Source organism: Vidua macroura, unplaced genomic scaffold, assembly GCF_024509145.1.
Source record: "Vidua macroura isolate BioBank_ID:100142 unplaced genomic scaffold, ASM2450914v1 whyUn_scaffold_161, whole genome shotgun sequence".
Taxonomy (NCBI): domain Eukaryota; kingdom Metazoa; phylum Chordata; class Aves; order Passeriformes; family Viduidae; genus Vidua; species Vidua macroura.
Window position 1 is genome coordinate 62112 of NW_026530558.1, and position 18510 is coordinate 80621.

Sequence of the window (18510 nt, forward strand, 5' to 3'; positions counted from 1 at the left end):
GTCCACCACGGAGGGTCTTGGGTCGGGCGGAGCAGCCGCGCCCGTCACGGCGACCTTCGCTCGGGCGGAAGAGCCGCGCCCGCCGCGCCGCGCGCCGACTCCTCCGCCCGCCCCTCACCCGCCTTCTCTCTCTCTCTCCCCCCCCAGGGCGACTCGTCGGCCACCCCACGGCGGCGCCCACCGCGGCCTGAAGCCGTGCCGGCGCGCGCGGCATGGCAACGCCGAGCGGCCCCGCCCCGGCGCCGCGCCTGCCCTGAGCCGTCCCCCGCCCGTCCCCCGCCAGCGCCGCGCCCGGCCCCGGCCCGCCATGCGCGGACAATGATGATGGCCCGCAAGCAAGATGGCCGCACGCCCACCTACAACGTCAGCGTGGTGGGACTGTCCGGCACCGAGAAGGAGAAGGGCCAGTGCGGCGTCGGCAAATCCTGCCTGTGCAACCGCTTCGTGCGGCCCGGCGCCGACGACTTCCACTTGGAGCACACGTCCGTGCTCAGCACCAGTGACTTTGGGGGCAGGGTGGTCAACAATGACCACTTCCTCTACTGGGGCGAGGTGGCGCGGCCGCTGGAGGAGTGCGTGGAGTGCCGAATCCACGTGGTGGAGCAGACGGAGTTCATCGACGACCAGACCTTCCAGCCGCACCGCAGCACGGCCTTGCAGCCCTACATCAAGAGGGCGGCGGCCACCAAGTTGGCGTCGGCCGAGAAGCTCATGTACTTCTGCACCGACCAGCTGGGCTTGGAGCAGGACTTCGAGCAGAAGCAGATGCCCGACGGCAAGCTGCCGGTGGACGGCTTCCTGCTGTGCGTGGACGTCAGCCGCGGCATGAACCGCAACTTCGACGAGCAGCTCAAGTTCGTGTCCAACCTCTACAACCAGCTGGCCAAGACCAAGAAGCCGGTGGTGGTGGTGCTCACCAAGTGCGACGAGGGCGTGGAGCGCTACATCCGCGACGCGCACCGCCTTCGCCTTGGGCAAGAAGAACCTGCAGGTGGTGGAGACCTCGGCGCGCTCCAACGTCAACGTGGAGCTGGCCTTCGGCACGCTGGTGCAGCTGGTGGACAAGAGCCGCGGCAAGGCCAAGATCATCCCCTACTTCGAGGCGCTCAAGCAGCAGAGCCAGCAGATCGCCGCCGCCAAGGACAAGTACGAGTGGCTCGTCGGCCGCGTCGTCAAGAGCCACCACGAGGCGTGGCCCGACGTCAGCCGCAAGATGCGGACGGCGCCCGAGTACCAGGAGTACGTCTACCTGGAGGGCACCCAGAAGGCCAAGAAGCTCTTCCTGCAGCACGTGCAGCGCCTCAAGCGGGAGCACATCGAGCGCCGCCGCAGGGCCTACCTGGCCCTGCTGCCGCAGGCGCTGGACGCCCTCGTGCCGGACCTGGACGAGATCGACCGCTTGAGCCGCGCCAAGGCCGAGAAGCTGCTGGAGGCCAAGCCCGACTTCCTCAAGTGGTTCGTGGTGCTGGAGGAGACGCCGTGGGACGCCACGAGCCACGTGGACGACGCCGACAGCGAGCGCATCCCCTTCGACCTGCTGGAGACGCCGGCGGGCGAGCAGCTCTACGAGGCCCACCTGGAGAAGCTGCGCGACGAGCGCAAGCGCGCCGAGGTGAGGAGGGCGTTCCGCGAGAACCTGGAGAGCTCGCCCTTCGTCACGCCCGGCAAGCCTTGGGAGGAGGCGCGGAGCTTCATCATGAACGAGGAGTTCTACCTGTGGCTGGACGAGTCGGTCTACGTGGACATCTACGGCAAGCACCAGAAGCAGCTGATCGACCGGGCCAAGGAGGACTTCCAGGAGCTGCTGCTGGAGTACTCGGAGCTCTTCTACGAGCTGGAGTTGGACGCCAAGCCCAGCAAGGAGAAGATGGGCGTCATCCAGGAGGTGCTGGGCGAGGAGCAGAGGTTCAAGGCGCTGCAGAAGCTCCAGGCCGAGCGCGACGCCCTCGTCCTCAAGCACGTCCACTTCGTCTACCACCCCACCAAGGAGACGTGCCCCAGCTGCGCCGCCTGCGTGGACGCCCGCGTGGAGCAGCTGCTGGGCTCGCGCTTCGCCCGGCCGGCCGAGCGGCACCGCCGCGAGCCCGCGGCGGACGCCGACCGCATCAACCTGGTCATCCTGGGCAAGGACGGGCTGGCGCGCGAGCTGGCCAACGAGATCCGCGCGCTCTGCACCAGCGACGACAAGTACGTCATCGAGGGCAAGATGTACGAGTTGGCCCTGAGGCCCATCGAGGGCAACGTCCGGCTGCCGGTCAACGCCTTCCACACGCCCACCTTCCAGCCGCACGGCTGCCTGTGCCTCTACAACTCCAAGGAGTCGCTCTCCTACGTGGTGGAGAGCGTGGAGAAGAGCCGCGAGTCGGCCGCCGGCCGCCGCGACGGCCACGCGGCGCAGCTGCCCCTGACGCTGGTCTTGGTCAACAAGCGCGGCGGCGGCGACGCCGGCGGCGAGACGCTGCAGAGCCTCATCCAGCAGGGCCAGCAGATCGCCGGCAAGCTGCAGTGCGTCTTCCTGGACCCGGCGTCGGCCGGCATCGGCTACGGCCGCAACATCAACGAGAAGCAGATCGGCCAGGTCCTCAAGGGGCTGCTGGACGCCAAACGCGGCCTCAACCCGGCGGCGGGCGCGGCGCCGGGCCCGCGGGACGCGGCCGACGGCGCCGAGCTGCGCGTGGCCGCGTGCCTGATGTGCGGCGACCCGGTGAGCGCCGACGAGGTGCTGCTGCCCATCCTGCAGGCGCAGCCGTGCCGGCCGGCGCCGGGCGGCGGCGCCGCGGTGCTGCTGGAGGCGGCGGTGGGCTCGCAGCGGCGGCGCGTGGAGCTGTCGCTGCTCTCCTACCACGCGTCCTTCGGCTTGCGCAAGAGCCGCCTGGTGCACGGCTACATCGTCTTCTACGCGGCCAAGCGCAAGGCCTCGCTGGCCACGCTGCGCGCCTTCCTGGCCGACGTGCAGGACATCGTGCCCGTGCAGCTGGTGGCCTTGGCCGACGGCTCGGCCGACGCGCCGGACGACGACGTGAGCCGCGAGCAGCTGGCCGAGGGCGAGGAGATCGCCCAGGAGATCGAGGCCCGCTTCGCCGCCTTGCCCTGCGGCCAAGGCCAGGCCAAGCTGGACGTCTTCCAACCCTTCTTCAAGGACGCCTTGGACAAGAAGAACATCGTGGAGGCCGCGCACATGTACGACAACGCCGCCGAGGCCTGCGGCGCCGGCGAGGACGTCTTCAACTCGCCGCGCGCCGGCTCGCCGCTCTGCAACTCCAACTTGGCCGACTCCGAGGAGGACCCCGAGCCGCTGCCCGGCTACAGCCCCTTCCGCGACGAGCCGGCCTTGCCCAAGGAGCTCTCCAAGCTCTCCGCGGAGCTGGAGGGCAGCGACGGCCTCGGCTTCGTCTCGGCGGCGGCCAACAGCAAGATGGCGGCGCCGCCGCCGCTCAAGCCGAAGCCGCCGTCGCACTTCGAGGCGGCGGAGCAGAGCCACCGCGACGTCCGGCGGCGCTCGGCCTCCTCCTCGGCGTGGTTGCCGCCGGATTGCTTCGACCCTTCGGATTACGCCGAGCCCATGGACGCGGTGGTGAAGCCGCGCAGCGAGGAGGAGAACATCTACTCGGTTCCTCACGACAGCACCCAAGGCAAGATCATCACCGTGCGCAACATCAACAAGGCCGCGTCCAACGGCAGCGGCAACGGCTCGGACAGCGAGATGGACAGCGGCTCCTTGGAGCGGGGCCGGAGGCCGCCGGCCGTCGCCAAACCGCGGCTGTACCGGGCGCGGTGCGCGCGGCTCGGACGTTTCGCCGGCTACCGGCCCGGCCTGAGCGTGGGCAGCGACGATGAGTTGGGGCCGGGGAGGAAGAAGGACGAGGAGCCGGGCGGTCAGGGCGGCTACAAGGGCGACAACGCGGTCATCGCCTACGAGGCGGCCGACGGAGAGGATCCGCGCAGGAGGAACATCCTCAGGAGCCTCAGGAGGACCACCAAGGTGGGGTCTGAGGGGGGTTTGGGGTGGTGGACAAGCTCAAGGAGGGCTGGGAATGGTGGGACGTCCCAGTGGTCATCGCAGTGGTCAGTGGTCATCGCAGTGGTCAGTGGAGGATCTCAGGAGGAGGAACATCCTCAGGAGCCTCAGGAGGAGCACCAAGGTGGGGTCTGAGGGGGGTTTGGGGTGCTGGTCAAGCTCAAGAAGGGATGGGAATGGTGGAATGTCCCAGTGGTCATCGCAGTGGTCAGTGGTCATCGCAGTGGTCAGTGGAGGATCCCTACAGGAGGAACATCCTCAGGAGCCTCAGGAGGAGCACCAAGGTGGGGTCTGAGGGGGCATTGGGGTGGTGGACAAGCTCGAGGAGGGCTGGGATGTCCCAGTGGTCATCCCAGTGGTCAGTGGTCATCCCAGTGGTCATCGCAGTGGTCAGTGGAGGATCTCAGGAGGAAGAACGTCCTCAGGAGGATGATGAAGGTGGGATGAAGGTTGGAGGGGTTGTTTTGGGGTGCTGGTCAAGCTCAAGGAGGGCTGGGAATGGTGGAACGTCCCAGTGGTCATCCCAGTGGTCATCTCAGTGGTCATCGCAGTGGTCAGTGGAGGATCTCAGGAGGAGGAACATCCTCAGGAGCCTCAGGAGGAGCACCAAGGTGGGGTCTGAGGTGGCGTTGGGGTGGTGGACAAGCTCAAGAAGGGCTGGGATGTCCCAGTGGTCAGTGGTCATCTCAGTGGTCAGTGGTCATCCCAGTGGTCATCGCAGTGGTCAGTGGTCATCTCAGTGGTCAGTGGTCATCCCAGTGGTCATCCCAGTGGTCAGTGGTCATCTCAGTGGTCAGTGGTCATCCCAGTGGTCATCCCAGTGGTCAGTGGTCATCGCAGTGGTCATCCCAGTGGTCAGTGGTCATCCCAGTGGTCAGTGGTCATCGCAGTGGTCAGTGGTCAGTGGTCATCGCAGTGGTCAGTGGTCATGCCAGTGGTCAGTGGTCATCCCAGTGGTCAGTGGTCATTGGTCATCGCAGTGGTCAGTGGTCATCGCAGTGGTCAGTGGTCATTGGTCATCGCAGTGGTCAGTGGTCATCGCAGTGGTCAGTGGTCATCGCAGTGGTCAGTGGTCATCCCAGTGGTCAGTGGTCATCGCAGTGGTCAGTGGTCAGTGGTCATCCCCACAGGAGGAACATCCTCAGGAGGAGCACCAAGGTCGGCCTTGGAGCCGTCGTTTCCCCTGGAATTCCGGGAATTTCCCAGGATTTTTCCCGCTCTTTTCCCAGGAATTTTCCATGGATTTTTCCCTGGATTTTCCCTGAAATTCCCAGGATTTTTCCAGGATTTTTCCCTGGAATTCTGGGGATTTTCCCAGGATTTTTCCCACTCTTTTCCCAGGATTTTTCCAGGATTTTCCCCTCCCTTTTCCCAGGATTTTCCCCTCCCTTTTCCCAGGATTTTCCCCTCCCTTTTCCCAGGATTTTTCCAGAATTTTTCCTTCCCTTTTCCCTGAAATTCCCAGGATTTTCCCCTCCCTTTTCCCAGGATTTTTCCAGGATTTTTCCCTGGAATTCCCGGGTTTTTTCCAGGATTTTTCCCGCTCTTTTCCCAGGATTTTTCCATGGATTTTTCCAGGATTTTCCCAGGGATTTTCCCAGGATTTTCCCCTGATTTTCCCATGGATTTTTCCCTGATTTTTCCCGAATTTTTCGCAGAATTTCCCCAGGATTTTCCCATGGAGTTTTCCCTGATTTCCCCTGATTTTTCCCTGGATTTTCCCTGGAATTTTGGGGATTTTTCCCGGGATTTTTCCCATGGATTTTTCCCAGGATTTTTCCCAGATTTCCCATGGATTTTTCCAAGATTTATCCCTGATTTTCCCCTGGATTTTCCCTGGATTTTCCCCTGATTTTCCCCTGATTTTTCCCTGATTTTTCCAGGACTTTTCCCTGGAATTTTGGGGATTTTTCCCTGGATTTTTGGGGATTTTTCCTGGGATTTTTCCCGGATTTTTCCCAGGAATTCCTGGGATTTTTCCCATGGATTTTTCCCTCTCTTTCCTCATTGTTTCCTCTCTGTTTCCCTCGAAATTCTGCGATTTTCCCCTGGATTTTCTCTGGAACTTTGGGGATTTTTCCCTGGAATTTTGGGAATTTTCCCGGGATTTTTCCCATGGATTTTTCCCAGATTTCCCATGGTTTTTTCCCAGATTTCCCATGGATTTTTCCCAGATTTCCCATGGATTTTTCCCTGTTTTTCCCGCAGAAGCCCAAGGCCAGGGCGCGCCCGTCGCTCTCCAAGGCTCCGTGGGAGAGCAGCTCCTGTGGGGTGCCCCAGGATTTCCTGGAATTTTCCCTGGAATTCCTGGGATTTTTCCAGGGATTTTTCCAGGGATTTTCCCATGGATTATTCCAGGATTTTTTCCATGGATTTTTCCCTGATTTTCCCCTGGATTTTTCCCTGATTTCCCCCGATTTTCCCAGGATTTTTCTGTGGATTTTCCCCTGATTTTCCCGTGGATTTCCCCCCCGATTTTTCCAGGATTTTCCCAGGATTTTTCCAGGATTTTCCCAGGATTTTTCCAGGAACTTTTTCAGGATTTCTCCCAGATTTCCCATGGATTTTTTCCAGGATTTATCCCTGATTTTCCCCTGGATTTTCCCCTGATTTTCCCCTGGTTTTTCCCTGATTTCCCCTGATTTTCCCCTGGATTTTCCCTGGAATTTTGGGGATTTTTCCCGGGATTTTTCCCATGGATTTTCCCAGGAATTCCCGGGATTTTTCCCATGGATTTTTCCGTGGATTTTCCCTTGATTTTCCCATGGATTTTCCCCCCGATTTTTCCAGGATTTTCCCAGGATTTTTCCCGGGATTTTTCCAGGATTTTTCCCAGATTTCCCATGGATTTTTTCCAGGATTTATCCCTGATTTTCCCCTGGATTTTCCCCTGGATTTTCCCCTGATTTTCCCCTGGTTTTTCCCTGATTTCCCCTGATTTTCCCCTGGATTTTCCCTGGAATTTTGGGGATTTTTCCCGGGATTTTTCCCATGGATTTCCCCCTGATTTTTCCCATGGATTTTTCCCTGGAATTCCCGGGATTTTTCCCAGGATTTTTCCCTGTTTTCCCATGGACTTTTCCAGGATTTTTCCCAGATTTCCCCTGATTTTCCCCTGATTTTTCCCGGGATTTTTCCCGGGATTTTTCCCATGGATTTTCCCAGGAATTCCCGGGATTTTTCCCATGGATTTTTCCCTGTTTTCCCATGGATTTTTCCAGGATTTTTCCCAGATTTCCCCTGATTTTTCCCAGATTTCCCCTGATTTTCCCCTGATTTTTCCCTGATTTTTCCCGGGATTTTTCCCATGGATTTTCCCAGGAATTCCTGGGATTTTTCCCATGGATTTTTCCCAGATTTCCCATGGATTTTTCCCTGTTTTTCCCGCAGAAGCCCAAGGCCAAGGCGCGCCCGTCGCTCTCCAAGGCTCCGTGGGAGAGCAGCTATTTCGGGGTGCCCCTGGCCAGCGTGGTCACCCCCGAGCGGCCGATCCCCGTCTTCATCGAGCGCTGCATCCAGTACATCGAGGCCACCGGTTGGAATTCCGGGAATTCGGGAATTTGGGGAATTTTTGGGAATTTTTGGGGGATTTTGGGGTTTTTTCCGGGTTTTTTAGGCTTTTTTTGGGGGATTTTCGGGCGTTTTTTGGGGTTTTTTTCGGGGTTCCGGGGGTTTTACTTTGGGTACATCGAGGCCACCGGTCAGGAATTCCCAAATTTTCTGGAAATTCAGGAATTTTGGGAATATTTTGGGAATTTTTGGGAATTTTCGGGGATTTTTTTCGGGAATTTTGGGGTTTTTTAGGTTTTTTTTTTGGGATTTTTTTGCATTTTTTAGAGGTTCTGGGGCTTTTACTTTGGGTCTGATAAGGCTTCTGGTCAGGAATTCCGGGAATTTGGGAATTTTGGGAATTTTTTTTGGAATTTGGGGGCTTTTCCGGGATTTTTAGGCTTTTTTTTGGGGGATTTTCAGGCGTTTTTTGGGGTTTTTTTGGGGTTCCAGGGCTTTTACTTTGGGTTCATCAAGGCCACCAGTCAGGAATTCCGGGAATTTGGGAATTTTGGGAATTTTCTGGGAATTTTTGGGGATTTTTTGGGAATTTTGGGGTTTTTTTGGGATTTTTCCTGGGGTTTTTTGGGGTTTTTTTGGGTTTTTTTTGGGTTCATCGAGAGCTGCATCCAGTACATCGAGGCCACCGGTCGGAATTCCGGGAATTCGGGAATTTGGGGAATTTTTGGGAATTTTTGGGGGATTTTGGGGGCTTTTCCGGGTTTTTTTTGGGTTTTTTTTTTTGTTTTTTTGGGGATTTTTTGCATTTTTTTAGGGGTTCCGGGGCTTTAACTTTGGGTCTGATAAGGCCTCTGGTCTACAATTCCAGGAATTTGGGAATTTTGGGAATTTTTTAGGATTTTTTGGGAATTTTGGGGTTTTTTTGGGATTTTTCCTGGGGTTTTTTGGGGGTTTTTGGGGTTTTTTTGGGATTTTTCCTGGGGTTTTTTGGGGTTTTTTTTGGGTTTTTTTTGGGTTCATCGAGCGCTGCATCCAGTACATCGAGGCCACCGGTCGGAATTCCGGGAATTCGGGAGTTTGGGGAATTTTCGGGGAATTTTTGGGGAATTTTTGGGGGATTTTGGGGGCTTTTCCGGGTTTTTTTTGGGTTTTTTTGGGGGTTTTTTTTGGGTTTTTTTAGGGGTTCTGGGGGTTTTACTTTGGGTACATCGAGGCCACCGGTCAGGAATTCCGGGGAATTCGGGAATTTGGGGAATTTTTGGGAATTTTTGGGGATTTTTTTGGCATTTTTTTGGGGTTTTTCCTGTTTTTTTTGGGGTTTTTTTTCAGATTTTTTTTGGAATTTAGGGGTTCTGGGGGTTTTACTTTGGGTACATCGAGGCCACCGGTCGGAATTCCAGGAATTCGGGAATTTTGGGAATTTTTGGGAATTTTTGGGGATTTTTGGGAATTTTTTTGGTTTTTTCCTGGTTTTTTTTGGGGTTTTTTTTGGGTTTTTTTTCGGATTTTTTTTGGAATTTAGGGGTTCTGGGGGTTTTACTTTGGGTACATCGAGGCCACCGGTCGGAATTCCGGGAATTCGGGAATTTGGGGAATTTTTGGGGATTTTTTTGGCAATTTTTTTGGGTTTTTCCTGGGTTTTTTAGGCGTTTTTTTGGGGTTTTTTTGGGGTTTTTTTTGGGTTCATCGAGCGCTGCATCCAGTACATCGAGGCCACCGGTCGGAATTCCGGGAATTCGGGAATTTGGGGAAATTTTTGGGAATTTTTGGGATTTTTTTTGGAATTTGGGGGCTTTTCCAGGATTTTTAGGCTTTTTTTGGGGGGATTTTCAGGCGTTTTTTTGGGTTTTTTTAGGGGTTCCGGGGGTTTTACTTTGGGTACATCGAGGCCACCGGTCAGGAAATCCCAAATTTTCTGGAAATTTGGGAATTTTGGGAATTTTTTTTGGAATTTGGGGGCTTTTCCGGGTTTTTTTAGGGCTTTTTGGGGTTTTTTTTTTGGGATTTTTTGCATTTTTTTAGGGGTTTCTTTGGGTTTTACTTTGGGTACATCGAGGCCACTGGTCAGGAATTCCGGGAATTTGGGGAAATTTTTGGGAATTTTTGGGATTTTTTTTTTGGAATTTGGGGGCTTTTCCGGGATTTTTAGGCTTTTTTTGGGGGGATTTTTGGGCGTTTTTTGGGGGTTTTTTTGGGGTTCTGGGGGTTTTACTTTGGGTACATCGAGGCCACCAGTCAGGAATTCCAGGAATTTGGGAATTTTGGGAATTTTTTAGGATTTTTTGGGAATTTTGGGGTTTTTTTGGGATTTTTCCTGGGGTTTTTTGGGGGGTTTTTGGGTTTTTTTTGGGTTCATCGAGCGCTGCATCCAGTACATCGAGGCCACCGGTCGGAATTCTGGGAATTCGGGAATTTGGGGAATTTTCGGGGAATTTTTGGGAATTTTTTGGCATTTTTTTGGGGTTTTTCCTGGCTTTTTTGGGGTTTTTTTTGGGTTTTTTTTCGGATTTTTTTTGGAATTTAGGGGTTCTGGGGGTTTTACTTTGGGTACATCGAGGCCACCGGTCGGAATTCCGGGGAATTCGGGAATTTGGGGAATTTTGGGGAATTTTTGGGAATTTTTTGGCATTTTTTTTGGGGTTTTTTCCTGTTTTTTTTGGGGTTTTTTTTGGAATTTAGGGGTTCTGGGGGTTTTACTTTGGGTACATCGAGGCCACCGGTCGGAATTCCGGGAATTCGGGAATTTTGGGAATTTTTGGGAATTTTTTGGGAATTTTTTTGGTTTTTTCCTGGTTTTTTTTGGGGTTTTTTTGGGTTTTTTGGGGTTTTTTTTTTGGGTTCATCGAGCGCTGCATCCAGTACATCGAGGCCACCGGTCGGAATTCCGGGAATTCGGGAATTTGGGGAATTTTCGGGGAATTTTTGGGAATTTTTTGGCATTTTTTTGGGGTTTTTCCTGGGTTTTTTTGGGGGTTTTTTTGGGGTTTTTTGGAATTTAGGGGTTCTGGGGGTTTTACTTTGGGTACATCGAGGCCACCGGTCGGAATTCCGGGAATTCGGGAATTTTGGGAATTTTTGGGAATTTTTGGGGATTTTTTTGGCATTTTTTTGGGGTTTTTCCTGGGTTTTTTAGGCTTTTTTTTGGGTTTTTTTTTGGGGTTTTTTTTGGGTTCATCGAGCGCTGCATCCAGTACATCGAGGCCACCGGTCGGAATTCCGGGAATTCGGGAATTTGGGGAATTTTTGGGAATTTTTGGGAATTTTTGGGGGATTTTGGGGGCTTTTCCGGGTTTTTTTGGGGTTTTTTTGGGGTTTTTTTGGGTTTTTTTTCGGGGTTCCGGGGGTTTTACTTTGGGTACATCGAGGCCACCGGTCGGAATTCCGGGAATTCGGGAATTTGGGGAATTTTCGGGGAATTTTTGGGAATTTTTGGGGGATTTTGGAGGCTTTTCCGGGTTTTTTTGGGTTTTTTTGGGGGTTTTTTTTGGGTTTTTTTTAGGGGTTCTGGGGGTTTTACTTTGGGTACATCAAGGCCACCGGTCGGAATTCCGGGAATTCGGGAATTTTGGGAATTTTTGGGAATTTTTTGGGAATTTTTTTGGTTTTTTTCCTGGTTTTTTTTGGGGTTTTTTTTGGGTTTTTTGGGGTTTTTTTTGGGTTCATCGAGCGCTGCATCCAGTACATCGAGGCCACCGGTCGGAATTCCGGGAATTCGGGAATTTGGGGAATTTTCGGGGAATTTTTGGGATTTTTTTTTGGAATTTGGGGGCTTTTCCGGGTTTTTTAGGACTTTTTGGGGTTTTTTTTGGGCATTTTTTGGGTTTTTTTTAGGGGTTCCGGGGGGTTTTACTTTGGGTACATCGAGGCCACCGGTCAGGAATTCCCAAATTTTCTGGAAATTCAGGAATTTTGGGAATATTTTGGGAATTTTTGGGAATTTTCTGGGATTTTTTTCGGGAATTTTGGGGTTTTTTAGGGATTTTTTTTGGGATTTTTTGCATTTTTTAAGGGGTTCTGGGGCTTTTACTTTGGGTCTGATAAGGCTTCTGGTCAGGAATTCCGGGAATTTGGGAATTTTGGGAATTTTTTTTGGAATTTGGGGGCTTTTCCGGGATTTTTAGGCTTTTTTTTGGGGGATTTTCAGGCGTTTTTTGGGTTTTTTTTGGGGTTCCAGGGCTTTTACTTTGGGTTCATCAAGGCCACCAGTCAGGAATTCCGGGAATTTGGGAATTTTGGGAATTTTCTGGGAATTTTTGGGGATTTTTTGGGAATTTTGGGGTTTTTTTGGGATTTTTCCTGGGGTTTTTTGGGGTTTTTTTTGGGTTTTTTTTGGGTTCATCGAGCGCTGCATCCAGTACATCGAGGCCACCAGTCGGAATTCCGGGAATTCGGGAATTTGGGGAATTTTCGGGGAATTTTTGGGATTTTTTTTGGAATTTGGGGGCTTTTCCGGGTTTTTTTAGGGCTTTTTGGGGTTTTTTGGGCATTTTTTGGGTTTTTTTTTCGGGGTTCCGGGGGTTTTCCTTTGGGTTCATTGAGGCCACCGGTCAGGAAATCCCAAATTTTCTGGAAATTTGGGAATTTTGGGAATTTTTTTTGGAATTCTGGGGGCTTTTCCGGGTTTTTTAGGGCTTTTTGGGGGGATTTTTGGGCATTTTTGGGGATTTTTTTTAGGGGTTCTGGGGGTTTTACGTTGGGTACATCAAGGCCACCGGTCAGGAATTCCCAAATTTTCTGGAAATTTGGGAATTTTGGGAATTTTCTGGGAGTTTTTGGATTTTTTTTGGGAATTTTTTGGGAAAAAAATCCCCCAAAATCAGAGTTTCTTCCCTAATATCCCCAAAAATCTGAATTTTTCCCCAAAAATCTTAATTCTTCCCAATATCCCCAAAAATCCTCCCCAAAATCAGAATTTTTCTGCAAAAAATCCCCCAAAAATCAGATTATTTCCCCTTTTTTTCCCCAAAAATCCCCCAAAAATCTGAATTTTTCCCCAAAAAAAAACCCCCAAAAATCAGAATTTTCCCCCAAAAAATCATAATTTTCCCCCCTTTTTTACCCCCCACAATCAGAAGTTTTCACCAAAAATCCAAATTTTCCCCCTTTTTTACCCCCAAAAATCTGATTTTTTTCCCTTTTTTACCCCCAAAAATCCCCCCAAAAATCAGAATTTTCCCCTTTTTTACCCCCAAAAATCAGATTTTTTCCCTTTTTCCCAAAAAATCCCCGCTGGGCTTGCGAGGAACCCCAAGAAAAGGCAGAAATCGGTAGGAAAAAAAGCAAAATTTTGGGGTTTTTTTCCCTTTTTTTCCTGTTTTAGGGCTGAGCACGGAGGGGATTTATCGCGTCAGCGGCAACAAGTCGGAGATGGAGAGCCTGCAGCGCCAGTTCGACCAGGGTGAGGAGAAAAAATTACCCAAAAAAAACCAAAATCAACCCAAAAATCCACCCCCAAAATCCCTGCAGCGCCAGTTCGATCAGGGTGAGGAGAAAAAAATCCCAAAAAAACCCAAAAATATCCCAAAATTCCACCCAAAAATACCCCAAAAATACCCCAAAAACACCCAAAAAATGAAAAAAAATACACAAAAATACCCAAAAATGAACCCAAAAATCCACCCCAAAATCCCATAAATACCCAATAATACACAAAAATATCCAAAAATCCCCAAAAATCCCCAAAAATGAACCCAAAAATCCCCCCCCCAAAATCCCTGCAGCGCCAGTTTGATCAGGGTGAGGAGCAAAAAATCCCAAAAAAAACCCAAAAATATCCCAAAATCCACCCAAAAATCCACCGAAAAATACCAAAAATACACAAAAATACCCAAGAAATCCCAAAAATGCCAAAAAATACCCCAAAAATACCCAAAAATGAACCCAAAAATCCCAAAAATCCACAAACACCCACAAAAATACACAAAAATCCCCCCAAAAAACCAAAAAATCCCCCCAAAAAACACCCAAAAATACCCCAAAAATGCCAAAAAAATACACAAAAATACCCAAAAATCCCCAAAAATGGACCCAAAAATCCACCCCAAAATCCCTGCAGCGCCAGTTTGATCAGGGTGAGGAGAAAAAATTACCCAAAAATGCCCAAAAATATCCCAAAAATCCACCAAAAATGCCAAAAAATAACCAAAAATGCCCAAAAATCCCCAAAAAAAACCCCAAAAATATCCCAAAATCCACCCCAAAATCCCTGCAGCGCCAGTTTGATCAGGGTGAGGAGAAAAAATTACCCAAAAATGCCCAAAATCAACCCAAAAATCCACCCCAAAATCCCTGCAGCGCCAGTTTGATCAGGGTGAGGAGCAAAAAATTACCCAAAAAAACCCCAAAAATATCCCAAAAATATCCCAAAAACACCCAAAAAATGCCAAAAAAAATACACAAAAATACCCAAAAATCCCCAAAAATGAACCCAAAAATCCACCCCAAAATCCCAAAAATACCCAATAATACACAAAAATATCCAAAAATACCCAAAAAAACCCCAAAAATATCCCAAAAATCAACCCCAAAATCCCTGCAGTGCCTGTTTGATCAGGGTGAGGAGAAAAAATTACCCAAAAATGCCCAAAAATATCCCAAAAATCCACCCAAAAATCCACCCAGAAATCTCCAAAATACACAAAAATACCCAAGAAATCCCAAAAATCCACCCAAAAATACCCCAAAAATACCCCAAAAACACCCAAAAAATGCAAAAAAATCCCCAAAAATCCCCAAAAATGAACCCAAAAATCCACCCCAAAATCCCTGCAGCGCCAGTTTGATCAGGGTGAGGAGAAAAAATTACCCAAAAAAGCCCAAAATCAACCCAAAAATCCACCCAAAAAAACCCCAAAAATACCCAAAAAACAACCAAAAAATGAAAAAAAATCCCCAAAAATCCCCAAAAATGAACCCAAAAATCCACCCCAAAATCCCAAAAAATACCCAATAATACACAAAAATATCCAAAAATACCCAAAAAAACCCCAAAAATATCCCAAAAATCCACCCCGAAATCGCTGCAGCGCCAGTTCCACCAGGGGTGAGGAGAAAAAATCCAAAAAAAAAAACCAAAATCAACCCAAAAATCCACCCCAAAATCCCTGCAGTGGCCAGTTTGATCAGGGTGAGGAGCAAAAATTACCCAAAAATGGCCAAAAATATCCCAAAAATATCCCAAAAAACACCCAAAAATGCCAAAAAAAATACACAAAAATACCCAAAAAATCCCCAAAAATGAACCCAAAAATCCACCCCAAAATCCCAAAAATACCCAATAATACACAAAAATATCCAAAAATACCCAAAAAACCCCAAAAATATCCCAAAAAATCCACCCCGAAATCCCTGCAGCGCCAGTTTGATCAGGGTGAGGAGAAAAAATTACCCAAAAAAATCCAAAAATATCCCAAAATCCACCCAAAAATACCCCAAAAATACCCCAAAAAACACCCAAAAAATGAAAAAAAAATACACAAAAATACCCAAAAATGAACCCAAAAATGAACCCAAAAATCCACCCCAAAATCCCAAAAATACCCAATAATACACAAAAATATCCGAAAATACCAAAAAAATACCCAAAAAAAATCCAAAAATATCCCAAAAATGCACCCCAAAATCCCTGCAGCGCCAGTTTGATCAGGGTGAGGAGAAAAAATTACCCAAAAAAAACCCAAAATCAACCCAAAAATCCACCCCAAAATCCCTGCAGCGCCAGTTTGATCAGGGTGAGGAGAAAAAATTACCCAAAAATGGCCAAAAATATCCCAAAATCCACCCTAAAATCCCAAAAATCCACCCTAAAATCCCAAAAATTCATAAAAATCCCCCCAAAAAACCCAAAAATGAACCCAAAAATCCACCCCAAAATCCCTGCAGCGCCAGTTTGATCAGGGGGAGGAGCAAAAAATCCCAGCCAGTTTGATCAGGGGGAGGAGCAAAAAATCCCAAAAATGGCCAAAAATATCCCAAAATCCACCCAGAAATCTCCAAAATACACAAAAATACCCAAAAATCCCCCCAAAAACACCCAAAAATACCCCAAAAATGCCAAAAAATACACAAAAATCCCCAAAAATCCCCAAAAATCCACCCCAAAAATCCACCCTAAAATCCCAAAAATCCACCCTAAAATCCCCAAAAAATCATAAAAATACCCAAAAATACACAAAAATACCCAAAAATACCCAAAAATCCACCCAAAAAACCACAAAAAGCGACAAAAATATCCAAAAATACACCAAAAATACCCCGAAATCCACCCATAAATGCCAAAAAAATCCCCCAAAAATACAAAAAAAAACCCCAAAAATACCGAAAAATACAAAAAAATGCAGAAAAATCCCCCCAAAAAACCCCAAAAACCCACAAAAATATCCAAAAATACCCCAAAATCCCCAAAAAATCCCCCAAAAATACCAAAAAAAACCCCAAAAAAATGCCCCAAAAATCCCCCCAAAAAATCCCCCCAAAAAATCCCCAGAAAATCCCCAAAAATCCCCAAAAAAGCAAAAAAAATCCCCAAAAAACCCCAAAATCCCCCAAAAATAGATAAAAATACACAAAAATTCCCCAAATATCCCCCAAAAATCCCCCAAAAATCCCAAAAAAAAGCCCAAAAAATCCCCCAAAAAGCCAAAAAATCCCCATATATCCCCAAAAAATCGCCAAAAATCCCCAAAAAATGACCAAAAAATCCCCCAAAAAAAATCCCCAAATCCCCCAAAATCCCCAGAAAATCCCAAAAATACAAAAAAAAAGCCAAAAAATCCCCCCAAAAAACCCAAAATCCCCAAAAATACATAAAAATACACAAAAATTCCCCAAATATCCCCAAAAATCCCCCAAAAATACCAAAAAAAAGCCCAAAAAAATCCCCAAAAATCCCCCCAAAAAGCCAAAAAAATTCCCAAATATCCCCAAAAAAATCCCCAAAATACCAAAAAAAGCCCCAAAAAAATCCCAAAAAAGCCAAAAAATCCCCCAAAAATTAAAAATACCCAAAAAATCTCCCAAAAAAACCCCAAAATCACATAAAAATACCCAAAAATCCCCCAAATATCCCCAAAAATACCACAAAATCCCCAAAAATCCCCAAAAATCCCCAAAAAAGCAAAAAAATCCCCCAAAAAAACCCAAAATCCCCAAAAATAGATAAAAAATACACAAAAATTCCCCAAATATCCCCCAAAAATCCCCCAAAAATCCCAAAAAAAGCCCAAAAAATCCCCCAAAAAGCCAAAAAATCCCCAAATATCCCCAAAAAATCGCCAAAAATCCCCAAAAAATGACCAAAAATCCCCCAAAAAAATCCCCAATCCCCAAAATCCCCAGAAAATCCCCAAAAATACAAAAAAAAGCAAAAAAATCCCCAAAAAAGCCCAAAAAATCCCCAAAAATCCCTCAAAATCTCCCATTTTTCCTGGCCCCAAATCCCAAAAAATTCCCTGGATTTTGGGGCTAAAATTGAGGATTTTGGGGCAAAAATTCCCATTTTTCCTGACCCCAAATCCCAAAAAATTCCAGGGATTTTGGGTCAAAAAATCCAGATTTTGGGGGTTAAAATTGAGGGTTTTAGGGCTAAAATTCAACATTTTTGGGCTAAAATTCCCATTTTTTTCACTCCAATTTTTTCTGGGAATTTCGGGATCAGATTCCCATTTTTCCTGACCCCAAATCCCCAAAAACTTCCAGGGATTTTGGGGCAAAAAATCCAGATTTTAGGGCTGATAATTCAAATTTTGGGGGAAAAATTCTGGATTTTGGGGCTAAAATTCCCATTTTTTCACTCCAATTTTTTCTGGGAATTTTGGGATGAGATTCCCATTTTTCCTGACCCCAAATCCCAAAAAATTATCGGGATTTTAGGGCTAAAATTCCAGATTTTGGGGCTGAAATTGAGGATTTTAGGGCTAAAATTCAACATTTTTGGGCTAAAATTCCCATTTTTTCGCTCCAATTTTTTCTGGGAATTTCGGGATCAGATTCCCATTTTTCCTGACCCCAAATCCCAAAAAATTCCAGGGATTTTGGGGGCAAAAAATCCAGATTTTGGGGCTGATAATTCAAATTTTGGGGTAGAAATTCCAAATTTTGGGTTAAAATTCCCATTTTTTTCACTCCATTTTTTTTCTGGGAATTTCGGGATCAGATTCCCATTTTTCCTGACCCCAAATCCCAAAAAATTCCAGGGATTTTGTGGCTAAAATTCGAGATTTTTGGGACAAAAAATCCAGATTTTGAGGCCAAAATTGAGTATTTTGGGGTTAAAATTCCCATTTTTTCACTCCAGTTTTTTCTGGGAATTTCGGGATCAGATTCCCATTTTTCCTGACCCCAAATCCCAAAAAATCCCGGGGTTTTAGGGCTAAAATTCCAGATTTTAGGGTTAAAATTCAACATTTTTGGGTTAAAATTCCCATTTTTTCGCTCCAATTTTTTCTGGGAATTTCCCCTTATCCCAAGGAATGTCGGGATGAGATTCCCACTTTCCCTGACCCCTAATCCCAAAAAATTATCGGGATTTTGGGGCTAAAATTCCAGATTTTGGGGCTAAAAATGAGGATTTTAGGGCTAAAATTCAACATTTTTGGGTTAAAATTACCATTTTTTCACTCCAATTTTTTCTGGGAATTTCGGGATGAGATTCCCATTTTTCCTGACCCCTAATCCCAAAAAATTCCAGGGATTTTGGGGCAAAAATTCCAGATTTTGGGGGCTGAAATTGAGGATTTTAGGGCTAAAATTCAACATTTTAGGGTTAAAATTCCCATTTTTTCACTCCATTTTTTTCTGGGAATGTCGGGATGAGATTCCCATTTTTCCTCACCCCAAATCCAAAAAATTATCGGGATTTTAGGGCTAAAATTCCAGATTTTGGGGGCTGAAATTGAGGATTTTAGGGCTAAAATTCAACATTTTTGGGCTAAAATTCCCATTTTTTCGCTCCATTTTTTTCTGGGAATTTCAGGATCAGATTC

General features: G+C 48.0%; 1 protein-coding gene across 1 annotated transcript in view; it reads left to right on the forward strand.

Annotated features, from left to right (window-relative positions):
• Positions 1-243: 243 nt before the first annotated feature.
• The window catches only part of ARHGAP35 (Rho GTPase activating protein 35), a 29419-nt gene continuing 11152 nt past the window's right edge, over positions 244-18510 (forward strand). Inside the window, 4 exon segments of the mRNA XM_053969295.1 lie at positions 244-960; positions 962-3982; positions 7409-7553; positions 12849-12926. Coding sequence (XP_053825270.1) covers positions 319-960; positions 962-3982; positions 7409-7553; positions 12849-12926 — 3886 coding nt within the window. The 5' untranslated portion in view covers positions 244-318.